Source organism: Amblyraja radiata, chromosome 24 (assembly GCF_010909765.2).
Source record: "Amblyraja radiata isolate CabotCenter1 chromosome 24, sAmbRad1.1.pri, whole genome shotgun sequence".
Taxonomy (NCBI): domain Eukaryota; kingdom Metazoa; phylum Chordata; class Chondrichthyes; order Rajiformes; family Rajidae; genus Amblyraja; species Amblyraja radiata.
This window is the reverse complement of record NC_045979.1, coordinates 33,683,796-33,706,862: the sequence shown is the minus strand read 5'-3', so window position 1 is coordinate 33,706,862 and position 23,067 is coordinate 33,683,796. Positions and strand designations below refer to the sequence as shown.

The following is a 23,067-nucleotide window of genomic DNA, read 5'->3' as shown; positions in this document are numbered from 1 at the left end:
TAATCGTCTTTTCCTTTTCCTGTTTCTTCAATTGTCTAGCTAGAAGTTTATGTGGTTTAATCACCAAATTCAAACTGTGCCTGTTTTATGATCTGAAATAATCTTATTACTCTTGCCGATAATATTCGATTAAATTTCAATAATGTAATCTTATTATGTTTATCTATAGTTGGGTCTTTTGCGTTGTCTAATTCTAATATTTTAATTTCCTTTTCTAAATTCTCTTGTTCCATTTAGTTCTTTTTACTTTGGTAACTTTGATATGAGATTATAACTCCACGTATAAATGCCTTAAGTTTCCCATTATAAAGATGGTGAAATGCCTGGTGTCTCATTTGTATCAAAAAATAATTTCATTTGTTGTTTTAAATACTCATAACCTTGTGAATTATTAATTAACTGTGTATTAAATCTCCAAAACGATTTTATACCTGGCGTTCCCTCTAGTTTTAAAGTAAAGGTCAACGGTGAGTGATCAGAAATAATACTATTGTGATATTTAGGGTTAATCGTATAAGGAATTAATTTTGTGTCCACTAAGAAATAATAAATTCTTGAATAAGTTTTATGTACCGCTGAGTAAAACGAGTATTCCCTTCCCGTAGGGTTGACTATTCTCCATACATCTGTTATATTAGTGTTTTTTATATATATGTTTAAAAATTCACTAGTTTTAGATTTAATCTTACTCTTCCTTACTTTTATTGATTTATCTAAATATGTATCTATAACACAATTAAAATCCCCCCCTAATATTACATTTTGGTAATTATACTCATCTATTATATCCATGATTTTCTTTAAAAATTGGGGGTTATCAAAATTTGGAGCATAAATATTTATCAGAGTCAGTGGTGTAGAATAAATTTCTCCTGCCACTATAGTGTACCTTCCTTCTTTATCAGATATAGTGTTCTTTAATATAAATGGTATACCTTTCCGAATAATAATAGCCGTACCTCTAGCTTTAGAAGTAAATGACGAATAATAAGTTTGGCCTATCCAGTTTGCTTTTAGTCTCATCTGTGTTTGTAATTTCACAGGCATTTCTTGTAAAAACATAATATCCACCTTTAAAGATTTTAATTGAGCCATAATCTTACCCCTTTTAATTGGTTTGTTCGCCCCCCTAATGTTCCAACTACAAAATGTGATTCCTCCATTCTTTCTTTCCCTAATGTCTTGCATTCTTAATTAGTTTTGCTAGTTTTAATTCATGTGGCGTAGTTAAATACCTTGAGGTTTTGGGTGTGGGGTAACCGTCCCGTTAACGTTATTTTACATCTCCTCCGTCTATTGAACCTCCATAGGAAGAAAAAAGAAGTGCGTTGAAAAATAGATAGAAAAAACAGAATACTATTATTAAGTAAACCGTATAACAATTCCTGGTGGCGGCGCGACTCGTTGCAGCGGCTCCTACAGCCTGTCTGTCTTTTTTTATTTTTTGTCTAGTTAAATGTAGTGTTTGGTGTTTTTTAAATACTGGTTTTTAAATGTGTATATGTGGGGGGCGGGGGAAACCGTTTAAAATCTCTTCCCTGTCCGGGAGACCCGACCTTTTCCCTGTCGGGTCTCCGTTGTCGTTGGGGCCTAGCACCGTGGAGCGGCCTCCAACCTGAACGACCCGGGGGCTCGGTAGACTGCGGAGGTGCGGACTACTCACCATCGTGGGGCTGGCCGGCCTCGGAACGTGGGGAGCGGTGGTGACTCGCTGCTGCGACTCGACTCCTGGGGCTCGGAGGCTCCAGCGCCGCAGCCGCAGGTCCGGTGGACTGGGACATCGGGAGCTCGCGGGTCCGGGGGGAGAGAGAGGCCGCTTCCCCGAGCTCCCGCAACGCGACTTCTCCAGCCCGTGTCGCGGGGTTTGGAACGACCCGGAGCGGGGAAGTACATCACCCGGCACGGCTTCGTGGCCGTGGGACATTACAGCGCCCGCCGGGGGCTCCAACTTCGAGACTTCTAGACCGGGAGCGGGGCCGTAAATCGCCCGGCACGGCCTAAAATGGCCGTGGGACATCATCGCCCGCCTGGGGCTTGGACATCGGGAGAGACATGGAGAGCAGGGGAGAGAAAAGACTTTTGCCTTCCATCACAGTGGGTTCACTGTGATGGATGTTTGTGTGAACTTAATTGTGTGTATGTCTGTAGGACATTGTTTTTGTTTGTATGGCTGTGGAAACAAAATTTCGTTTGAGTCTCACTGGGGCTCAAAGACAATAAATTTGTATTGTATTGTATAATTGGGAAATTGATTGAAAAAAATGAATTAACTCTGATACATAGAATATGAGTTGTTATGAAACTTTATGAAACATGTAAGAGCCAAAAAAACTGCTCAAGGCACTAAATGGGTTAAGCAGAGTCTACAAGCAGAAATAAATTGTCAACATTTTGGGTCTGCATTGGAAATGACTGCACCAGGATTCCTTCTTGCTTCCGATTCCAGCATCTACAGTCTCGTGTGCCTCCATTTATAAAATATGAGTTTGGTCACAATTGTGGTCACAACTTTAGGAAGGTTGTGAAATTGTTAGAGAGGTACAGAGGGGATTTAGAAAAAGTAACTTAGGAATGAAGGACATTAGTCCGGTGGATTTAAACCTTTTCAGGATAATTGATCAGCGAAGAGCGAACAATTGATCTCCTGAGAACAGAGATGGTTGCAAGGGTTGCAAAGTGATCTGATGGAGATGTTTAAAATCAAGGTAAATTCAAATTCCAAATGGAAGGCACAGTGGCATAGCGGTAGAGTTGCTGCCTCACAGCGACAGAGACCCAGGTTTGATCCTGGCAATGACCTGGGTCTCTGTCTGCACTGAGTTTGTACGTTGTCCCTCTGATCACGTGAGTTTCCTCCCATATTCCAAAGACGTGCAGGTTTGTGGGTTTTAATATAACCCCAATGACCATATCTTTATATTGTTAAATGGTTAAGAAGGAAATGCGTCTGCTGGAAAATGAAAGGTAGACAAAAATGCTGAAGAAACTCAGCGGGTGAGGCAGCATATATGGAGCGAAGGAAATAGGCAACGTTTAGGGCCGAAACCCTTCTTCAGTCAAAAGGATGGACAGCTGCTGGCGAGGCTGCCGGCTCGCGGCGCCACCCGATGGTCACTACCGTTCTTCAAATAGTAACTGTGTTTAAGAAGGAACTGCAGATGCTGGAAAATCGAAGTTACACAAAAATGCTGGAGAAACTCAGCGGGTGCAGCAGCATATATTGAACGAAGGAAATAGGCAACGTTTCGGGCCGAAACCCTTCTTCAGACCAGTCTGAAACGTTGCCTATGTCATTCGCTCCATAGATGCTGCTGCACCCGCTTAGTTTCTCCAGCTTTTTTGTGTGCCTTCAAATAGTATCTGTGTGGGAAGGAACTGCAGATGCTGGTTCAAACTGAAGATAGACACAAAATGCTGGAGTAACTCAGAGGGACAGGCAGCATCTTTGGAGAGAAGGAATGGGTGATGTTTCGGGTCGAGACCCTTCTTCAGACTATTCCATATTGCCCCTAAGTATTCAAAATGTATCACCTCATTTCTCTGCAATAAAGAAATTTATCACCTAATTTCTCTGCCATATGTCTAGGAAGGAACTGCAGATGCTGGTTTCACCTAGACCACAGCTAACAAATGTTTTCATCCAGCCCACAGCTAACATGGTTTTCACCAAAACCACAGCTGACAATGGTTTTTTTCACATAGACCACAGCTAATAATGTTTTTATTCATCTCGACTCCAGCTAACAATTTTTGTTCCATGTAGACCGCAGCTAACTACAGTTTTTTTCATCTAGACCACAACTAACACTGGTTTGTTTCATCTAGACCACAGCTCACAATAGCCAGTCTCCTTTATCATCGTTACTTTCTAGCATTTCTTTCTTTCATTTGTTCTATATCTCTCTACATCACCGTCTATATCTCTCGCTTCCCTTTCACCTGACTCTCAGTCTGAAGCAGGGTCTCAACCCAAAACGTAATCTATTCCTTTACTCCAGAGATGCTGTCTGACCCGCTGAGTTACTCCAGCTTTTTATGTCTACCTTCTGCCATATGCCTGTCCATCCCGCCAGCAAGTCTATGTACTCCCGAAACTCAACAACATCCTGGATTGCAGTTCACAATGCTATTTCGTTTTGCATCATCAGCTTATTTCAAACTTGTGACTTGCAAATCCAAGTCTAGGTCACTTATATCCTAATTTGAGGAAGGACATCCTAATTTGAGGAAGGACATCCTTGTGATTGAGGCAGTGCAGCGTAGGTTCACGAGATTGATCCCTTTGGTGGTGGGACTGTCTGATGAGGAAAGATTGAATAGACTAGGCTTGTATTCACTGGAGTTTAGAAGGATTAGGGGGAATCTTATAGAAACATATAAAGTTATAAAAGGACTGGACAAGCTAGATGCAGGAAAAATGTTCCCAATGTTGGGCGAGTCCAGAACCAGGTGCCACAGTCTTAGAATAATGGGGAGGTAATTTAATACTGAGGTGAGAAAAAACTTTTTCGCCCAGAGAGTTGTGAATTTATGGAATTCCCTGCCACAGAGGGCAGTGAGGCCAAATCACTGGGTGGATTTAAGAGAGAGTTAGATAGAGCTCTAGGGGCTAGTGGAGTCGAGGGATATGGGGAGAAGGCAGGCACGGGTTATTGATAGGGGATGATCAGCCATGATCACAATGAATGACGGTGCTGGCTCGAAGGGCCGAATGGCCTCCTCCTGCACCTATTTTCTATGTTTCTATGTTTCTTTTTCGATTTTTAAAAAGCCAACACCAATCTCACTATTTACCTTCCTCCTGCTCAATAAGCAGCCGATCACCCATATTCATCTGTAGTAGTGAGTCTGGGTCCCCTTTACCCTGACTCTGTCGGATGAAGGGTCTCGACCTAAAACATCACCTATTCCTTTTCTCCAGAGATGCTGTCTGACCCACTGTTACCCCAGTTTTCAATGTCTTTCCTCTGTAGTATGATACTTAACCATCTTCAAGGTTTCAAGATCAGTTTATTGTCACGTGTACCAATTAAGGTACAGTGAAATTTGAGTTACCATACAGACAAACTAAGTGAAAAGCAACAAGACTCACAACCATATAAAAGTTAACATCAACATCCAACACAGTGGATTCCATATTCCTCAATGTGACGGAAGGCAATAAAGTTCAAACTTCTTCCTCTTTGTTCTCCCGTGGTCGGGGCAGACAAACCATCTGCAGTCGGGGCAGTCAAAGCCTCCGCAGCCGGTGATCGAAGTCCCCGTCGGGGTGATCGAAACTCCCACATCGGGCCAGTTGAAACTCTCTCCACTGCATGGAGCTCCCGAGTCCATGGGACTCTTACCAGAGACCGCGGGCTTCACGATGTTAAAGTCCACAGTCCCCGCGGTTGGAGCTACGATCCCCGGCAATTTCTCCTGTCGCGGGGGTTCAGTGACAGTGTCCTGTGAGTCGGTCCGGGGATCCCTTCCCATTAGCTACAGCTGGTATGAAAATACCCCATCTGGGGATTCAAAGATCTCTGACAACAATACCCTGGATCTACATTGTCAATCCTTCAAACACCAGCACCATCAATATTATTGCACAGCCTCAAATAAACTTGGATCAAAATCCAGTGAAATGGTCAACGTGTCCATCTCCAGCAGTGACGTGCCCTGTAGTTTCGTAATGAAAATCAACGGCACTGGTAAGTAGTGGAGGGAATGAGGAGAAGAAGGGGAAGTGGGGGTGGGGTGGTTCATAGGATCACATGTGATAGAAGCAGATATAGACCATTCAATCATGGCTGATCTATCTACCCCTCTTCACCCCATTCTCCTGCCTTCTCCACATAACCCCCGACACCTTGAAATCCATGCACGTTATTTAATTCTTATCAAGATTAATATGATGGAATTATGGCCCATTTGTCAATACATGGTTGCTGGTCTCCAGAAATAGATGTCCCAGTGCTGGTGTAGGCCGGCTTCCCGGCTAGAACCTCCTCTTATGTTCACACAGCTTTAAACTAGGTGTGCAGTGACATCAGTCCAAGCACTTTCACTTTCCATCATCTCCACATGACCGACACTCAAATATGGGAAGAGAACAGAAATTATCAGTAAATATGACCACAGTTAACTCATAGACTCTATCAGCTTTGGTCCACTGTGTTACCATTAAGTACCATCGATACTTATCCCATTTTTACCAGCTCCTCATCCATAGTCTTCTCAGACTTGACAATTCAAGTGCCTTCACCATCTAGGTTTAAAAATATTTCTTGCTCAGATACCCTCCAAATATTCTACTCCTAAACTCAACGCTATGTTCTCCACGTCTATGCACATCTGCTGTGCCGATTTCCCACAAAGTACCCTATCTATGTCCCTCATAGGGACATTACAGGCACAGGCAGACTTCTTCAGAGTCTGAAGAAGGGTTTCGGCCCGAAACGTCGCCAGTCTGAAGAAGGGTTTCGGCCCGAAACGTCGCCTATTTCCTTCGCTCCATAGATGCTGCTGCACCCGCTGAGTTTCCCCAGCAATTTTGTGTACCTCCCTGTATTAGCTTCCTGGTTCCTCTCCTGTGTGGAAGCAGCTGCCTTTCACCGGTACACCAATTCTACAATTAGGGACAATTCTAAATTAAGGGACAATTTACAGAAGCCAATTAACATACAAACCTGCACGTCTTTAGTTTAGAGGTACAGTGCGTAAACAAGCCCTTCAGCCCACCGGGTCTGGGCCGACCAGCGATCCCCGCACATTATTAACCATCCTACATCCACTAGGGATATTAACCAAAGGCAATTAACCTACAAACCTGTACGTCTTTGGGGTGTGGGAGGAAACCGAAGATCTCGGAGGAAAACCATGCAGGTCACGGGGAGAACGTACAAACTGCATACAGGCAGCACCCGTGGTCGGGATCGAACCCAGGCCATTCGTTGTAAGGCAGCAACGCTACCGCTGCGCCACTGCACCGCTATACAATTGGCGAGCTGAGTTGTAACCAGTGCTCCAGCTTATCATGACAACGTCTCCCATTTGCTGTAAATTACACTGAAGAAACATTGCCCTGTCTATTAAGCCTATAAACTCCTTACATCGGACAAGCAGGCGCTCTTGTTCAACTGCAAGTGAAAAGCAGTGAAACTGATTTTTTATTTCCTTGTTCCAACAGGACTTGAATATTCTTGTCAAACTTCAAAAAGATCCAAGTATATTTCAAGGTAAACTGTTTATGAATGAACTGCAGATGGTGGAAAATCGAAGGAAGACAAAAGTGCTGGACAAACTCAGCGGATGCAGCAGCATCTATGGAGAGAAGGAAATAGGCAACGTTTCGGGCCGAAACCCTTCTTCAGATTGATGGAGGGTCTGAAGAAGGGTTTTGGGCCCGAAACGTTGCCTATTTCCTTCGCTCCATAGATGCTGCTGCACCCGCTGATTTTCTCCAGCACTTTTGTCTACCTTCAAGGTTAACTACTCTGTTCCCATTGAAAGGTGCCATGTACTAATTGCTGGTGTTTTGATTGGGATTGCTTCAATTGGGAGAAGTTTGTGTCTTCCGTTCACTGGCATTCAAGGCCGGTTGGAGTAATGATCTGAATACACAGTGACACAGCCAGTATCGTCCATTCACAGACATTCAACGCCAGTTGGAGTATTGATCTGTACGCACAGTGACACAGCCAGTGGAACCACAGCCTTACAATGCCAAGACCCTGAACTTAGGTGCCGTCTATGTGTGTTCTGCATATTTTGCTTTCATTGTGTTGGAAGAAACTGCAGATGCTGGTTTAAACTGAATATAGATACAAACAACTGGAGTAACTCATCGGGTCAGACAGCGTCTCTGGAGAAATGGAATAGGTGATGTTTCGGGTTGAGACCCTTCTTCAGATTGAGAGTCAGGGGAAAGGGAAATGAGAGCGATATCGACGGTGATATAGAAAGATATAAAACAATGAATGAAAGATATGCAAAAAAGTAACGATGATCAAGGAAACGATCCATAGTTAGCTGTGGGCTAGGTGAAAACGAGTTGTACAGACAATAAGACACTACAAGACAACAGTGAAATTCAACCCACGACTAGAGTGGTGAGGGACAAAGAGAGAGGGGATGCAAGGGTAATTTAACGTTAGATAAATCAACATTTATACTGCTTGGCAGTAAGCTGCCCAAGAGAAGTATGAGGTGCTGGTCCTCCAATTTGCATCTGGCCTCACTCTGGCAATGGAGGAAGTCCAGCACAGAACGGTCAGTGTGGGAATGAGTGGGGGAGTTAAAGTGTTTAGCAACTGGGAGATCAAATAGCGCCCAGTCAACGTTTGGTCCTGCTGATGTATAAGAGTCCACACCTCATACTGTAGATGAGGTTGGATGAGGTGCAAATTAACTCTAACCCAAAAGGACAGTTGAGGCCCTTGGACAGAGTCGAGGGAGGAGGTACAGGGACAGATGTTGCGTTTCCTGTGGTTGAAAGGGAAGGTATTGTGGAGAGCTATTGGATGGGAAAGGATGAGATAACCAGGGAGGTGTAGGGGACCTCAAACATACTTAATAGTGAAAGGCTTGTATAGAGTGGATGTGGAGAGGATGTTTCCACCAGTGGGAGATTCTAGGACTAGAGGTCACAGCCTCAGAATGAAATGTTCTTTTAGGAAGAAGATGAGGAGAAAATCCTTTAGTCTGAGGGTGGTGAATCTGTGGAATTCTTTGCCTCAGAAATCTGTGGAGGCTAATCGGTGGATATTTTTAAGGCAGAGATAGCTAGATTCTTCATTAGTACGGGTGTTAGAGGTTATGGGGAGAAGGCAGGACAATGGGGTTTGGAGGGAGAGATAGATCAGTCATGATTGAATGGCGATATAGACGTGATGGGCCAAATTCCCTAATTCTTCTCATATTGCTTATGACCCTATTCTATCATAATATGTATATAACTTGCAAACCAGATATTAGTTAACTCACCAAAAGGGAAATTGCACTGGTTTACATCTCATTGTGTTATGTATATGCTTGGGTGATAAGAACAAGTTCCTCCATTTGTTGCCCTTCAGAGGGCACTCCCTGCGGTATTCACCATGACTTCTCCATCACTAACCTCATCCCATGGTGTGAGATGAGTATAGTTGCCAAACCCAAGTATAGTTGCTTTGCCTTGCTGTGACCTGCTCTGGCGTGGTACTGATAGGAAAATGCATAGTGAATTATGGGCTAAAACACCACCTTTGATATCACGTATGGCAACACCTTGCAGAGTTGGTCAAAGTCTCAATGTCAGTCACTCCAACAGCAGGAAGTGTCTCTACCTAGACCATGACCCTGGGTGGTAGGCACGTTAGGTCACACTGCTGACATTGAGATGGTCATGATGAGCCGCCCTCTAGATATGTTGAAGATATTCCATATTCCAGACAGCTCTAACTGAACAGTCACTGTCCTAACCCAATGTTGGTGGAGGTGAAGATGGAGTTGTAAATGCATATGGGTTGAGATTTGTTGTGAACCAAGTGCACTGTTTTCCCTTTGGCCTGGTGTTCTCTCCACCGAGGTTGGACCAGGATTGTAGAACCGTATTCACAAAGTGGTGATTTCAATGATAGCTGCAAATATTTGGTTAAGACACTGCAGTATTGAGGGGGGGGGGGGTGGGGGGGCAGCATGCTGGCAGTCAGATAAGAAAACTCCAAAAACAGTGGCATGGAGGCACAGCGGTACAGTTTCTGCCTTATTGCCCCAGAGACGTGTTCGATCCTGACTACGGATGCTGTCTGTACGGAGTTTGTTCATTCTCTCAGTGACCACATGGGTTTTCTCCAGTTTTCTCTGGGTGTTCCAGTTTTCTCCCACATTCCAAAGACGTGCAGGTTTGTAGGTTAATTGGCTTCGGTAAATTGTCTCCAATGTTTAGGACAGATCTAGTGTATGGGGATTGCTGACTGATGCAGACTTGGTGGGCCGAAAGGCCTGTTTCCATGCTGTATCTCTAAACTCAACTAATCTAATCTAAACTCAACTCAACTAATCATTGCAATAAGAGTGTAACAGTTCCCATGCATTGTTTGTGAAGGAGGAGGGAGGGTTCCTTAATGGTTGGACCCAATTGCTCTTCAACCAGTTTCACGATCGTTGGTCAATGTCACCTTACTGTGAGCAGATTAGCTGCTGCATTACCCACCGAAACAAACTCTACACCTCATTTCCTTTGCTGCACACTTCAAAAAAATCATGAAAGGTGCCATATAAATGCTTGACTTTTGTTCTTTACTGAAAACCAAGAATCAACGATGAGCCATGTCTCACCCTTCCCTATTCTCTGTCCAACAGGATCAATTACATAGTTGTGTCTGGTGTCACTGTGCTTCTCCTGATTCTCATCATTGCCATCTTTTGGTACCGAAAGCGTAAAACTGAGGGTGAGTTTCCGATTTCCCTTAAATAATTTCACAATACATGTCTCAGTTCCTTGCAGAATGTCAAGAGATTTAATTCTCTTCTAATCAACAAATGCCCTGCATTAAAGTAATAGAGTAGGAGGAAGCATGAATGATCAATAATGCTATCATGTTTGATGCTATCATAGTAACTCGGTGACAAAAACTGTTCTTTGAACATCATTGTACAGAAACTGTCTGGGTGTGAAATGGCAGAGATGCGTGAGAACTAAGAGGCTAGGTAGAAGTAAGATTTACATAGATATTCTCATCCTCTCAGCTGTTAGAATATGCTTTGTGTGATTAGCTGTTGTAATACAAATCAGGTTAACGTTGTGTTTATTGTCACATGCACAAGCACGGTGAAGTACTGTGCGGTCGGTGGGTATATGGCAGGAGCTGCCAGAGGAGGTAGTTGAGGCAGGGCAGGTCTAGCCTGGACAGGTAATCCAAGATGTGAACGCCCATGAACTTGAAGCTGCCAACTATCTCCACCGCCGATGAAAATGTGAAAGTTCACTGAGCTGTTTCTCAGTCAGAGAGCATCAGTGGAAAGTAAAACAGTTAACATTTCAGATCAAGACCCATCATACAACAGGGAAAGAGGGAAATGAGGGGGGAACCTCATTGAAAGATCAAATAGTGAAAGTCCTGGATAGAGTGGATGTTGAATGGATGTTTCCACTAGTGGGAGAGTCTAGGACCAGAGGTCATGGCCTCTGAATATAAGGACAATCCTTTAGGATGGAGATGAGGAAGAATTTCTTTAGTCAGAGGGTAGTGAATCTGTGGAATTCTTTACCACAGAAGGCTGTGGAGGCTGTCAATAGATATTTTTAAGGCATAGATGGATGGATAGATTCTTGATTAGTACAGGTGTCCTGGATTATGGAGAGAAGGCAGTAGAAAGAGGTAAGGATGGAGAGATAGATCAGCCATGATTGAATGGCAGAGTAGATGGATGGGCCGAATACCATAATTCCGATCCTATCACTGATAAAAACCTGTTTTAGCATATAAGGTTAGGACGATAGACACAAAATGCTGGAGTAACTCAGCGAAACAAGCAGCATCTCTGGAGAGAAGGAATGTGTGACGTTTCGGGTCAAGACCCTTTTTCAGACTGATGTCAGGGGAGTGGGCGGTACAGAGATAAAATGTAGTCAGAGACAGTAAGACAGTCAAATAACTGGGAATGGGGAGGGGATGGAGAGAGAGGGAAAAGCAAGGGTTACTTGAAGTTAGAGAAGTTAATGTTCATACCGCTGGGGTGTAAGCTGCCCAAGCAAAATATGAGGTGCTGTTCCTCCAATTTGTGCTGGGCCTCACTCTGACAACGGAGGAGGCCCAGGACAGAAAGGTTAGTGTGGGAATGGGGGGAGGAGTTAAAGTGTTGAGCAACCGGGAGATCGGGTAGGTTTAGGCATCTGTTAGGAGGGATGGGTAGAGCACAGGGAATATGATACAGCAACCAGAACAACAGGGCTGATTCTTATTCCGTACGTGCAGTACATTTGGGGTTCTCCTAAATATAAGGTCTTGCACACAACACATAGATGTTTCTGTGCGTTGGAAGGAACTGTAGATGCTGGTTTACAATGAAGATAAACACAAAATGCTCAAGCAATTCAGCGGGTCAGGATGTGTCTATGCAGAAGAGGAACAGGTGACGTTTCGAGTCGCGACCCTTCTTCAGACTGAGAGTCAGGGGAAAGGGAAACAAGAGATCTCGAAGGTACATAGAACAAATGAATGAAATATATGAATGAATGATGTTTAAACCTGTTCCTGATATGGCTCTACCGACAACATATTTTCCAGAATCCAAGTGCAATACATCACACGGTGAAGCCAACAATGAAACCCAGGTAAAAATGTGAAATATAAATTCTCTGAGTGATGAAGAATATATAATATTGAATTATCTGTGTTTACACAGGCCATTTAGCAACACCAGTCCACTCCAGTTAAGAGATCCAGCGCAGAAACAGGCCCTTTGGCCCACAGAGTCTAGGCCGACCGGCGAACCCTGCACATGTACAGTATCCTACTCACACTAGGGGCAATTTGCAATTATGCTAAACCAATTAACCTACAAGCCTGTTGTTGGCGCTGTGAGGCAGCAACTCTACCGCTGCTCCACCGTGCTGCACTATCTTTGTGTTGTAAACAGCAACAATGGCTTGTTCTGTGCACTGAACAGTTTGAGACCTACTTTGTAATAGACATCTGTTGAGGACCTTTCAAATCTATTAGGTTGTAAAATTGGATTGTGTTACATTTTAGGAAATGACAGTGTTGGAAGGGACCGACGTTTATGCAAATCTGCAGCAACTTGGAAACAACAGAGCAGGTGACCATTTGGATAACAATGAAGGTGAAATCACGTATGCAGTGGTGAAATGTCAAAGGAAGACGAGATCAAGGCAGCATGCGGCTGAAAACGGTGTCGTCTACGCAGATGTCAATTTTCATCGCAACTGCCCAAAGGGCATTCGGAAACCCCACTCTCCTGGGACTCCAGAGAACACTGAGTCAATCTATGCCTCTGTCGTTTCTTAGGAGAGATTTTTAATTCGGTGTGAGTTTTTGGCAATACTTGCTTTACTGCATTAATCTGTTCAATACTTTGTCAAAGATGGACACAAAATGCTGGAGTAGCTCAGCAGGTCAGGTAGCATCTCTGGAGAAATTGGACAGGTGGTGATACTAAGGTGATACTAAGATAGGTGGTGTTGTGGGTAATGAAGTCGATTTTCAAAGTCTACAGAGAGATTTAGGCCATTTGGAAGAGTGGGCTGAGAGATGGCAGATGGAGTTTAATGCTGATAAGTGTGAGGTGCTACATCTTGGCAGGCCAAATCAAAATAGGACGTACATAGTAAATGGTAGCGAATTGATGAATGCAGTTGAACAGAGGGATCTAAGAGTAACTGTGCATAGTTCCCTGAAGGTGGAATCTCATGTAAGTCAAGTCAAGTCAAGTTTATTCGTCACATACACAAACGAGATGTGCAGTGAAATGAAAAGTAGCAATGCTCGCAGTCTTTGTGCAAAAAGACAAACAACCAAACAAACTACAAACAGAATGTAACAGAATCACATATTCTTTTCCATATTAAATATTGTGGGCGGAAGGAAAAAGGGAACAAATAAACAGCAATTAAAAAAAATATATAAGATGGATAGGGTGGTAAAGAAAGCTTTTGGTGTGCTGGCCTTTATAAATCAGAGCATTGAGTATAGAAGCTGGGATGTAATGTTAAAATTGTACAAGGCATTGGTGAGGCCAATTCTGGAGTATGGTGTCCAATTTTAGTCGCCTAATTATAGGAAGGATGTCAACAAAATAGAGAGAGTACAGGAGATTTACTAGAATGTTGCCTGGGTTACAGAGAAAGGTTGAACAAGTTAGGTCTTTATTCTTTGGAGCACAGAAGGTTAAGGGGAGACTTGATAGAGGTCTTTAAAATGATGAGAGGGATAGACAGAGTTGACGTGGATAAACTTTTCCCATTGAGAGTAGGGACGATTCAAACAAGAGGACATGACTTGAGAATTAAGGGACAGATGTTTAGGGGTAACATGAGGGGGAACCTCTTTACTCAGAGAGTGGTGGCTGTGTGGAATGAGCTTCCAGTGGAAGTGGTGGAGGCAGGTCCGATTTTATCATTTAAAAATAAATTGGATAGGTATATAGATGGGAAAGGAATGCAGGGTTATGGTCTGAGTGCTGGTAGATGGGACTAGGGGAAAATAAGTGTTCTGCACGGACTTGAAGGGCCGAGATGACCTGCTTTCCATGCTGTAATTGTTATATGGTTATATGGTTATAGGAGGCCTTTGAGGTTGGGACCCTTCTTCAGATGGTCTGGAGAAAGGTCCTGACCCAAAATAGTACCAATCCATTTTCGCCAGAGATGTTTTTTGACCATCTAAGTTACTCCAGCATTTTGGGTTCGTCTTTGGTATAAACCGGCATTTATTATAGCTATTTCTGAGCGGTTTGGTTCAATTCGTCAGGTGTCAGGGGTGATGGGGAGGAGGCAGGAGAATGGTGTAAGGAGGGAGAGGTAGATTAGCGATGAACGAATGGTGGAGTAGCCTTGAATAACCAAATTGCCTGCTCCCATCACCAATCTCTTTCATCCGCTAGTATAATGAATGAGCCTAGATCATACATACAAATGATAAAATGGCGCTGCTTCCCATTCCTATTATACCCACCCTCATTCCCCCCACCCACAAGTTCCCCAACCCTCCCATCATCATTCCTTGCAAGGGTCAGCCTAAGCACACCACAACCCATTGTCTCTGGGCCAAAATATTGTGTATTCAAGTCTGTAAAGGGGCAATGGATCAAGCAAGAAAATGGGTTCAAGTGGATAGTGGGCTAAGGCATATAAGCCCAAGATGTAAAATGATCCTCAAGCCTGGGTAAGGGGCCTCACTGAAACTTGGTCAAGACTGGATTTTACCTGCCTCATTGACCAGTTGCAAATAAAATCTTAAGTGAGCCCATCCCTAGATACTGCACAGCCAAGGGGGAAATGGGGAGAGGGAGGGGAGTAATGTAGCGTGGAACTGCAGAACTATTCATAGCTTTTATAGCCTATTACAGTGCAAGAAGTGAGCAAAGTGTTTTATTGTCTTAGAGTATATACTTGCAGCAGCACAACAGAGTAATATACATGAATTCCTTCATCTTTTGTACTAACTGAGAATGCAAGGTGGACGTAGGGGAGGAAGGTAATGTAGATGTGGTTGTTTAAAAGGCACTGAATGCGTTGTATCTGAGGGCATCAGCCCCATGACATGTGTAACCAAAGTTGGCCAATTTGTAATTAAAATATTTTTCTCTGAAAACAAGCCCAGAGTCCACGTGAAATGTTCCCATCTACAACGTCCCTCCCCAGTAAATGAGCACATCACCTACGAGCACCTCAGTGCCAACTGGTAGAGTACGTCACTGCCTGAACTGCAAGTTTCTGGGTGAGATATGAAACCAAGAAGATTCAACTGTCATGACCACAGAAACCATCCCACAAAAATGCAATTTCTGTAGCAGAAGAAAGTTCGATTAGAAATACTGATCTTAGCAGCATTGCTACAGGACCTCGTCTCAACTCTAGAGGTACTCTGTTCGAAATATGCAAAGTTCTTACTGTGCAGGAGAGTGCAGGTGAAGGGATGAGGTTTTCCTTGGCTCAATTGTCCAGACGCAGTGAGGAGGGGTAAGTTGGGCCGAAGGGCCTGTTTCTGCGTTGTATGATTATGACTACAATACAATCTAGCCTGGGAATAATTGTTTCTTAGATATTAAAGGGCCTATGGAAATAGAACTAGCACTGGATATTGACATGAAGGATAAGCTATGATTTCAATGCATGATGTAGTTATGAAGGACCGAATGGGGACTGGCATATTTGTTCATTAATTTGTTCACCCTACAATACACATTTATTTGTTTTGAACACATTTCCAGTCAATGTACAAACACATCAAAGGCCAACGTGCCATGGAATGAAACATTGAGTGTGAGCTGCACCTGGCTGTGGTTTACGTGCTTCCTGGTTGAGCAAAACACAAAAAGGAAATGGACAGATGACATTTCAGGTCACGACCCTACTTCAGAATTTTCTCAGAATATGACTGCAGCAGAAAGCCACAAACAAACAATGTTCATAGGTTCATAAGTTCGAAGTGCAGAATTAGGCCTTTCGGCCCATCAAGTCTACCATTCAATCATGGCTGATCTATCTTCCCCTGCCTTCTCCCCATAACCCCTAACACCCCCACTAATCAGGAATCTGTCAATCTCTGCCTAAAAATATTCATTGACTTGGCTTCTACAGCCGTTTGTAGGAATAAATTCCACAAATTCACCACCCTTTGACTAAATAAATTTGGCCCATATCTCTGTAAACCTATCCTGTCCAGATTTCCTCGGGTTCCTATTAAATCTTTCCCCCTCACCTTAAACCTATGTCCTCTGGTTCTCAAACTATGTCCACTGATTGTCAAGTATTCAGTAAGAACATGTAGAGTATAAGAATGTTAGCTCAGGGAGAGCACCTTGACCTGGCAGGTCAGGTAGAACGCCGTGGCACAGCGGTAGAGTTGCTGCCTTTCAGCGCCAGAGACCCAGGTTCGATGCTGACTTCGGGTGCTGTCTATATGGAGTTTGTACGTTCTCCCTGTGTCCACATGGGTTTTCTCTGGGTGCACCGGTTTCCCCCCACACTCCAAAGACATACAGGTTTGTAGGTTAATTTGCACAGTAAATTGTATATGGGGTGAACACTGGTAGGCACGGTCTCAGTGGGCCGAAGAGCCTGTTTCCATGCTGTATCTATAAAGGTTTCTTGCCAATTGCACACTCCATAAGTAGATTCATAACAGTTTTGTCCAGAGCACAGCTGCCTTGTGTAGCTCTGTGTTTGTGCAACACAATGCAACGCAAAAAGGATCTGTCTTTGGAGCCTTTCCCACCAACACACAAGGAAGGATGTTCACAGTCGGTTTGCAAAACTATCGGGGAGGAAGTACCATAGACTTAACTCTGCGGTTTGCTTGCTAGTTTGCAAGCATGCAGCTCCCACGCTGCTAACCAGGGTTCAATCCTTGTTCATGCCTGCAAGGTAAGTTGAAGGATATGTCAGACAATCACACATTGGCACAGCAGGTAGAGCCGCTGCCTCACAGCATCCGAGTCCCGGGTTCGATCCTGACCTTCGGGTGCTGTCTGTGTGGAGTTAGCACGTTCTCCCTGTGACCATGTTCGTTTCCTCCGGATGCGGGGATTTCTTCCCACATCCCAAAGAGGTGTGGGTTTGTAGGTTAATTGGCCCTCTGCAAATTCACCCTCGTGGGTAGAGAGTGGATGCGAAAGTGGTCGGTGTGGACTCAGTGATCCGAAGGGCCTTTTCCACGCTGTATCACTCTATAAATGAGTTTACCGAGTGCAGTTTAGTGTGCATTCTGATATTTGGATGGTCTTAAATTGTTGGTGGGAGGAAGATGATAACCTACACAAGAGACATCTGGAACAGCCAATACCCTGGATATGAATTTCAGTAACAGATGGGATGAGACAGTGTGATGAAAGAATAATACATGGGAGACTGTGTTGACTATGAGAAGGATCGTTAGTGCAGGCCTTCAGCCAAGAGATAAATATAATCCAAGCTTTATGTATAAGAAGGAACTGCAGATGCTGGTTTTAATCAAAGATAGACACAAAATGCTGGAGTAACTCAGTGGGAGAGGCAGCATCTTTGGAGATTCCTTCTCTCCAGAGTTGCTGCCTGTCCTGCTGAGTTACTCCAGCATTTTGTGTCTATCCAAGCTTTCTGTCGTCTGGTTTACTGGCATTCCATACAGCTGTACCTGCAGAAAGCATGTAATTAATTGCTGCGACATTAACAACACCAAGAGTGAATTTATATTGAATTTAGCTTTTATTTTGATATGTGCCTGTGATGCTGCTATTAGTAAGATTTTCATTGTACCTGTGCTTCGCTGTTCTTGTGCACATCACAATAAATTTGGCTTGACTTGGCTGTTAGGGGTGGGACAGTGGAGCCGCGGTAGAGCTGCTGCCTCACAGCGCCAGAGACCTAGATTCAATCCCGACTATGGGTGCTGTCTGTGCAGAGTTTGTACGTTCTCCCTGTGACTGCATGGGTTTCCTCCGGGTGCTCCGATTTCCACCCACATCCCAAAGACGTACAGGTTTGTAGGTTGATTATCTTTGGTAAGAAAAATTGTAAACTGTTTCTAGAGTGTAGGATAGTGCTGGTGTACGGGGTGATTGCTGGTCGGTGCGGACTCAGTGGGCCAAAGGGCCTGTTTCCACACTGTATCTCCAAAAGTAAAAAAAATAAAAATAAAAGGCTGGACTATATCCATCAGTCAATGTAAATTGGATTACTTTTATATCGCTTGGGGAGTCTGCATCCTGCGGGCATGAACATCGAATTCTCCCAATTTTGTTAGCCCTTGCTGTCTCCTCCCCTTCCTCAGCCCTCAGGCTGTCTCCTCCCATCCCCCAGCCCCCGGGCTCCCCCTCCTCCTTTTTCCTTCCTTCTCCCCGCCACCCCCTATCAGTCTGAAGAAGGGTTTCGGCCCGAAACGTTGCCTATTTCCTTCGCTCCATAGATGCTGCTTCAGCCGCTGAGTTTCTCCAGCATTTTTGTGTACCTTAAATTTAACTGACACAGATTTTATCATCAGTCTCATTCTGGTTTCACAATCAGGTTTCACAATCAGGTTCCCTGTTCCCTTCTTCCTCATTCTTAATACATGTCATATTTGTCAGACTGTTCAGTCTGAGGACTAAGAGCTGAGCAGCAGATCAGTGCTAACATGGTCTCCTTGGATAAAACTATATGGATTCCAATACTTCTCATTTATTCCCTGCCAGGTAAGTAACAGCTTGATTTGGATGTTCATGTGACCAGACTCTACGGGAAGTATGAGATAGTCACAAAGTGCTGGAGTAACTCAGCGGGACAGGCTGAAGAAAGGTCTCGACCCGAAGTGTCACCCATACCTTCCATCCAGAGATGCTGCCTGTTCCTCTGAGTTACTCCAGCATTTTGTGTCTATCTTCGGTGTAAACCAGCATCTGCCATTCCTTCCTTTACATATGCTGGAAATACTTTGCAGGTGTGCCGAGAAAAATAATTATCCTTTCAGATCAGAGATCCTTCAACCTAAAACCTAACTCTATCTCTCTCCCCACAGATGTGGCCTGACCACCTGATTATTTTTTTGTTTTCGTGTTAGATTTTGTTAACCTCCATAGTTTTATTTTGATATTCATTTTGGTGATCAGAATTTATCTGGGACTTGTGCACCATTTCTGCAGTGGAGATAGTTAAATGCTTGCAGATGTAAAGATAACTGAACAATATTGGGGCGTGGATCAAGAAAGAAGAACTCAGCGGGTCAGTCAGCATCTGTGAATGTGAAGAGGACCCTGTATCGGGACTGAGTAAGGGAGGCAGGAAAGGTTGAATCAGGATTGGCAGGTGGGCTTGTGTGGGAGGAGACCACCAGAGGGTGTGAATTACCCAAAATTGGAAAATGTAATGTTTTTACCATTGAGTTTTGAACTATCAATCAACATCTTGTGTTCTGCTTGTGTATTCTCTATGAAACACATCCTCTTCATCCAGTTCCATCTTCCTCAACCAACCCCGACCCTCCCATCCTTTAGTACATCTATATGCTGCCAAACATCTCTGTACCCTCTCAGTCCTGATGCAGGGTCTCGATCTGAAAGAACGACTTACACTTTTTTGCCTCCAAACCTCCATGACCCACTGAGTCCTTCCAGTGTGCTGTTTGTTGTTCCAGATTCCAGCATCTGCAATCTGGAACAACAAACAGCACACAATCTCTTTTGTCTCAATATTAGATTGTGGTCTTCCAATCTCCTCCTGTCTCTATCACTGTGTCACACATAAATCATGGCCGCAAATGTATCTGAAAGCACAAATGATTGTGAATGAAAAACAAAGACAATTACGAGGGACAGTGGCACAACGGTGCCTTACAGTACCAGAGACCTGGGTTCAATCCTGACTAAGGGTTCTGTCTGTACGGAGTTTGCACTTTCTCCCTGTGACCGCATGGGTTTTTTTCCCAGTCCTCTGGTTTCCTCTCACATCCTAAAGACGCACAGGTTTGTAGGTTAATTGGCCTCTATAAATAAGGAATATGGACTATGTAAATTGTCCCTAGTGTGCAAGATACCAGGTCACGTTGGGCCGAAGGGCCAGTTTCCATGCTCTATCTTAAACTAAACTAAACCAAACTAAACTAACAGTGTCAAAGTGTAAAGAGACCCTTTCTATTCATAAAACATTGTTTTATTGCTTGCTTGCAATCACTAACAGCAGCCAAGCAATAATGCCAAAACACTTGTCTCCATTTTACAACACTTCCTCTTATTTAAAGTTCAGATATTAAATTATTTGACGTCCAGTTCCTCTTGGGCTGAGGGTTGCTCTTGCAATAAGTAGCCATTTCCTTCTTGTTCTTGGACTTCAACTTTGCATATTTGTCAAAGTCATCAGCATGCAATATTAATAATTTTGAGTTACCAAGTAAATGTTTTTTTTCAATGTTATCACTGATGCTCAGATGCACGGGCGAAGGCCAACATTAACTGTCTTAATTCACCAGATCATTTCAGGTAATCTAGGATCATTGCTTTACTAGTTTAGTTTAGTTTAGTTTAGTCCAATGAAGTCCAATTATTGATCGTTCAAGGTGGTAAATAGGAGGTCAGGACTGCGCTCTAGCTAGTGAGAGGATGGGTCAGTTGCCTGATAACAGTTGGGAAGAAAACTGTCTCTGAATCTAGAGCATTGGGTTCAAACTTCTGTACCTCGTGCCTAATGGTAGACAGGTAAAGAAGGAGTGACTGGGATGAAACTGCTCCATAATTATGCTGGTGGCCTTGCAAGGCAGCGTGAAGTGTAGATGACTATTTCCTTGTTTATAGATGGGGAAGATTGCAAATATTACCCATAAAAAAGGTTTACTCTCCATTAAACCGGCCAACGATACACGTGCATTTGGGGGATAAGGTTGTTGTAGGGATCCACAAGGCTCAGTACTCAACAATAGACAATCGGTACAGGAGTAGGCCATTCGGCCCTTTGAACCAGCACTGCCATGAAAGATTATTGTAAGATTATTTTAAGATTATTAAGGGCTTGGACATGCTAGAGGCAGGAAACATGTTCCTGATGTTGGGGGAGTCCAGAACCAGGAGCCACAGTTTAAGAATAAGGGGTAAGCCATTTCGAACGGAGATGATCAGCCATGATCACATTGAATGGCGGTGCTGGCTCGAAGGGCCAAATGGCCTACTCCTGCACCTATTGTCTATTGTCTATTGTTTATTGAATGTGACCATGCTTGATCATCCCCAATCAGTACCCCGTTCCTGCCTTCTCCCCTTATCCCTTGACTGCTATCTTTAAGAGCCCTATCTAGCTCTCTCTTGAAAGTTTCCAGAGAATGGGCGGAGAATTCCACATACTCACAACTCTCTGTGTTTCCTCGTCTCCGTTCTAAATGCTTTACCCCTTATTCTTAAGCTGTGGCCCATCGTTCTGGACTCCCCGTACATCGGGAACATGTTTCCTGCCTCTAGCGTGTCCAAACCCTTAATAATCTTACATGTTTCAATAAGATATCCTCTCATCCTAAATTCCAGAGTATACAAGCCCAGCTGCTCCATTCTCTCAGCATATGACAGTCCCGCCATCCCGGGGTTTAACAGTTGGGAAGAAAACTGTCTGAATCTAGAGCATTGGGTTCAAACTTTTGTCCCTCGTGCCTAATGGTAGACAGGTAAAGACGGAGTGACTGGGATGAAACTGCCCCATGATTATGCTGGTGGCCTTGCAAGGCAGCGTGAAGTGTAGGTGACTATTTCCTAGTTTATAGATGGGAAAGATGGCACATAAGGTTTACCCTCCATAAAACAGGTCAACGATATACATGCATTTGGGGGATAAGGTTGTTGTAGGGATCCACAAGCCTCAGTACTCATCAATAGGACAATAGGTACAGGAGTAGGCCATTAGGCCCTTGATCCAGCACTACCATGTAAGATTATTGTAAGATTATTTTAAAATTGATTAAGGGCTTGGGACACGCTAGAGGCCAGGAGGAACATGTTCCTGATGTTGGGGGACTCCAGAACCAGGAGCCACAGTTGAAGATAAGGAGTAAGCCATTTAGAACAGAGATGATCAGCCATGATCACATTGAATGGCGGTGCTGGCTCGAAGGGCTGAATGGCCTACTCCGGCTCCTATTGTCTATTGTTTATTGAATGTGATCATGCTTGATCGTCCCCTATCAGTACCCCCCGTTCCTGCCTTCTCCCCATATCCCCTGACTGCTATCTTAAGTGCTGTATCTAGCTCTCTCTTGAAGGTTTCCAGAGAATGGGCAGAGAATTCCACATACGCACAACTCTTTGTGTTTCCTCGTCTCCGTTCTAAATGCTTTACCCCTTATTCTTAAACTGTGGCCCCTGGTTCTGGACTCCCCCAATATCGAGAACATGTTTCCTGCCTCTAGCGTGTCCAAACCCTTAATAATCTTACATGTTTCAATAAGATTGCCTCTCATCCTTCTAAATTCCAGAGTATACAAGCCCAGCCGTTCCATTCTTTCAGCATATGACAGTCCCGTCATCCCGGGAATTAACCTTGTAAACCGAAATGCACTACCTCAATTGCAAGAATCATCGATGTAGTTAAATGTAGGGGGCATGGTGAAGTCTTCTGCAGATGAGACAAAGGTCAGCTGGATGGTTGACAGGGAGAAGGCATTTGACCACAAGGTGTATATGGATGGACAAATCAGTAGGGCAGAAAAGTGGCAAAGACAGTTTAATCCGTAGAAGAGAGAGGAATTACATTTGACAAAGAGATCTAAATAAAGACATTAATAATGAATGTCGAGGGAGTGTGGAGGAACAGAAGGACCTTGGAGATTATTCTCACAGCTCATTAAATGCAACATGAGAATTAGTTAGTTTTAAAGATACAGCCTGGAACAGGCCCTTCGGCCCACTATGTCCAAGCCGACCAACGATTGCCGT

At 43.8% G+C, this 23,067-nt stretch overlaps 1 protein-coding gene and 1 long non-coding RNA gene across 2 annotated transcripts in view; both read left to right on the top strand.

Moving 5' to 3' along the window:
- Positions 1-23,067, top strand: part of LOC116986999 (polymeric immunoglobulin receptor-like) — a 75,000-nt gene that overhangs the window by 23,935 nt on the left and 27,998 nt on the right. Inside the window, exon 3 of the mRNA XM_033042882.1 lies at positions 849-854. Within this exon, the coding sequence (XP_032898773.1) occupies positions 849-854 (6 nt within the window). The remainder of the gene's footprint in view (positions 1-848; positions 855-23,067) is intronic.
- On the top strand, positions 7,892-12,290 carry LOC116987001. Its single transcript, XR_004415617.1, has 3 exons — positions 7,892-7,931; positions 10,324-10,412; positions 12,252-12,290. It is a non-coding gene; the product is annotated as an uncharacterized LOC116987001 (long non-coding RNA).